At 28.7% G+C, this 4,095-nt stretch overlaps 1 protein-coding gene across 1 annotated transcript; it reads right to left on the bottom strand.

The window, feature by feature from the left end:
* Window positions 1-2,469: 2,469 nt before the first annotated feature.
* On the bottom strand, window positions 2,470-3,748 carry LOC145160288 (LOB domain-containing protein 37-like). Its single transcript, XM_079079419.1, has 2 exons — window positions 3,417-3,748; window positions 2,470-3,226 (listed from the first exon to the last, which is right to left on the bottom strand). Exons 1-2 carry the CDS (start codon window positions 3,598-3,600, stop codon window positions 2,718-2,720), a joined length of 693 nt encoding a protein of 230 aa, XP_078935545.1. The 5' UTR covers window positions 3,601-3,748; the 3' UTR covers window positions 2,470-2,717.
* Window positions 3,749-4,095: the final 347 nt, after the last annotated feature.

The following is a 4,095-nucleotide window of genomic DNA, read 5'->3' as shown; positions in this document are numbered from 1 at the left end:
ACCAACATGGTTGTTACAACTGTTTAAATGTCGTCTCTTTAAACGTTAATGAGACGACATTTAAACAGTTATAACAACCATGTTGTTGTAACATGTACAAAAAAAAACCTTAAGGACCTAATGTGAACAAATTTGAAACCTTAATACCTTCATAGATCATTAACCTTATTTTTTTTACAAAAAGTTAAGGGATTTTGAGGCAATATCTTAAAGACAGCCACATAGCTATGTTTAATAGAGTTGGTGACATAAAATCCTTAATTTAAAAATAAAAAAAAAAAGAAAAAAAAGAAATACAATTTTACCTTAACATAACATTTTTTGTGCGTTAATAATGAAACTTTGCATTTTTTTTTCTATTTTAGCCATTGTTATGTGCTAACATGTTTTCATTATTACCGAAAAAGCCCGTTTATAAAGTTCTCATGTTTTTACCTTAAATATGTTTTTTCATATTATTTTTCATATTATACGTATTAATGTATTAATGCAGAAAAAATATGTTTATACATAGAAATGTTTAACTAAACATTATATTAATAATCTTTTTAAATGTTATTTCTTTATATACATGTTTTTCATATATATATATATATATATATATATATATATATATATATATATATATATATATATATATATATATATATATATATATATATATATAAAAAACATAAAAATGAGTTTTTAGAAGTATAAATACATATTTTAATGTATTTAGAAGTATAGAGATATTTTTTAGAGGTATACATATACGTTTTTATATTTTTTTAGATATATTAATCAAGGTTGTTAAGATCGGGATCTTATATAAGATCGTTTTCTGCTTTGCAAGATTGTGATCGTAAGATCGTGATCGTAAGATCGTAAGATCGCACCAAAAGAAAATTAAAACATAAAAATACATATTCATTGACCAATTAACCATACCGTTAACAATAATTACTTTAAAAAAAATAAAAAATATATTTATAATACATTATTTAAACGATAAACAATTCAAAATGGGTATTCTACGTTGTTAGTCCAATTAAAATATTTGATTTTTAAATATATATATATATATATATATATATATATATATATATATATATATATATATATATATATATATATATATATATATATATATGGGAAAGGTTATTTGGAAAACAAAAAAACCCTAAAAATCATAAAAATACATAAAAAAAAAATACTTAGAGATCACAAAACTTTTTTTATGAAAAAATCGCAACTTTTTTAATAAAATCGCTGAAAAAAAAAATAAAAATCAATTTTTTTTTATAAAAAAAAGAGGTTTTTTTTCAAAAAAAATTTCAACGATTTTGTATTAAAAGCAGCGATTTTTTCAGAAAAAAGTTTTGTGATCTCTAACTATTTTTTTTATGCATTTTTATGATTTTTAGGGTTTTTTGTTTTCCATAGAATTTAAACCAATATATATATATATATATATATATATATATATATATATATATATATAAGTTTAAATACGTATTTAAAAGTATAGATATATTTTTTTGAAGTATGAACATACAGTTTTTTCATTTATAGACATATAAATATATATTTTTACGTTTATAGACATAAATATATTTTTTTTACACATAAACACACTTTTGATTTATTTATACTTTTAAATGCATAAAAACATATTTATATTTTTTTTAAATCATATTAATATATCTAAAACATGTAAAAATTTATATTTATTCTTTTAAAAATATATTTATATTTCCAGATACGTAAAAATATATACATGTATTTCAAAAAACATATTTTTATGTTTTAAACCATTTAAATATACATGTATTTCAAAAAACATATTTTTATGTTTTAAATCATTTAAATAGGGAAAAAATAACTTGTATATAAAGAAACAACTTTTAAAATAAAACATAAATACAATGTTTTTTAAAAAAAATCATGTATAATCTTTTTTATAAAAACATACAATATGAAAATATATATATATATATATATATATATATATATATATATATATATATATATATATATATATATATAATTAGGGTAAAAACAAAAAAAGATTTGTGAAATTAAGTGTTTTTTCTTACAAGTTTTATTTTATGGTGACCTGAAAATCGGTTATCACATCTAATAAACATAATTAGGGTTTTAACATTTAATGCAGCAAAAATCAATTTTATCGGACTTAAAAAAATTAAAAACATTTGTCATTAAATTTTTTTAATAACATATATGTGTCGATATTTTAAATATATAGTTTAAACTTCACAATTCACAGACATTTGCGTAACAATATTATAACCGGGTGAAAATTGAAATTATCGAATAACAATATCTTGCCATAAAAATCTAAATAGAAGGTTATAATAAAATGAAGCATAGTAAATACTTAAGTAATTATATGATATAATAAAAATATTAAAATATTAAGAAGAACAAAAACAATGAAAATTTACTTTTTTTACTGAAAAGTGAAAATTTAAGGAAAACGTTTTTGTTTAAAAACAAATAATTTATTTTCCGGTTACAAGACTCAGGTTTGCTACAATGAGATTTAACAGAAGATGTAAATGGGAATCACCGGCGAACTTTCATTTTCCCCTCCTTACAAAAAACAAAATCTCAGACGGAGGGAAATCCTGTGCCCGTGAACTACAAAGAGTCGCCGGAATCTAAAATCCGGCCAAACATATTTCCTTCCAGATCAAAATTGACGCTACAACTCATTATTTGAACAGATTCAGCAGATGCACTTCTCTTCCTCCTTGAGTAAAACTATACTCTCCAAGCCCACAGGCGCCGCCCAAACACGTTGTAGTGACGGAGTCTTCAGAATTCATCGACGGACTTCCCTGCCGCCGTTTCTCAGGCAAGCCTTTAACAGCTGTAAAGCTCTGATTTATATTTAGTTCAAGATCGTGCGATTGTGTCATGTTTGATGGCGACTCACCGGCTCGCCGACGCTTCTGCGCCTTCGACCGCGGATGTGTGACCGGATCCTGAGGTTTGAGCAAGTCAAAGCGAGTTACATCTATTTCTGAGGAATCACCGAGTTTTGGCATCGCCGGGAATCCGTCGCTAAGCTCCGGGATCGGGCTTAACGTGCCGCCTCGGAGAACTGTATCCACCGATGCCTGACACAGGTGCCAGTTCCCTGTCCACAAAAGTCCGACTGCTCCGTTGACTGGATTCACCGTCCGACCGGCAGCTTCAAATAATAGCGATTGAAAAAGAGCTGTAGATGCAAAATAAACTAGGTAAGTCAAAAAGTAAAACGACTCCAATTTCCAAACCCTAGCATTGAATTTGTCATGCACTATCTACTTTAAATTACCGAAACAAACACACACACACACACACACACACAAACAGTTGGGTTTGAATCTAAAATTAAGCAAGTTTTTGAGCGAGGTGAGGTGGTTTACATGGACGTTGGTTTTCAGGAACGGCGGAGATGAAGGACATGAGACCGGCGCGGCCGAAGAATTTGGCAACGAATACGGTGGCGTGACCTTGAGCTTCAGGAGTATCAATCCACTGCAAACAGGGGCGGAGAATACAGCTATCGCTGCACCCCTTTCGGAGGACTCGGCATCCATTGCAACTCATGGTTGAAGCGCCAGGTACTTCAGATTTAGTCTCTGTGTTTGTGTGTGTGTGTGTGTTTGTGTGGTGTTTGCCGACAAATATACAGAGAGAGGGAGAGGATGAGGTTTGGAGGTGGAGAAATGAAACCGAGAGGAGAGATGGGGAAAATTGAGGGGAGAAGGGAATTTGTAAAGGAAGGGTGTTAGGGTTAAGTTAACCATGGTTGAGTTAAGAAAGTGGGTGGATTCCAAAGTATTGGGCGAGAGCGGCTCCGTGTTTTCGCGGAGATTTACCTCCGCTTCTATCTTTGGCTGCTTATTGGATAATATTTTGATGCCCTTTCACTTTCAGATATCACTTCTTATTCACTTTTACTTTACTTTTCAATCAAATTACCTTGGTAGGGTAAATTATACGAATGGTGCCTATGGTTAGGAGGAATCCGTACATTTAGTTTCTAATTTTTTTTTTTTTTTTAACTGGGACGGTTTCTATTGTTTTTTTTGTTGTGCCCTT

The sequence above is a fragment of the Lactuca virosa genome, chromosome 2 (assembly GCF_052849685.1).
Source record: "Lactuca virosa cultivar CGN04683 chromosome 2, Lactuca_virosa_CGN04683_v6, whole genome shotgun sequence".
NCBI lineage: Eukaryota > Viridiplantae > Streptophyta > Magnoliopsida > Asterales > Asteraceae > Lactuca > Lactuca virosa.
The sequence above is the reverse complement of the archived record's forward strand: the minus strand, read 5'-3'. Positions and strand labels throughout refer to the sequence as shown.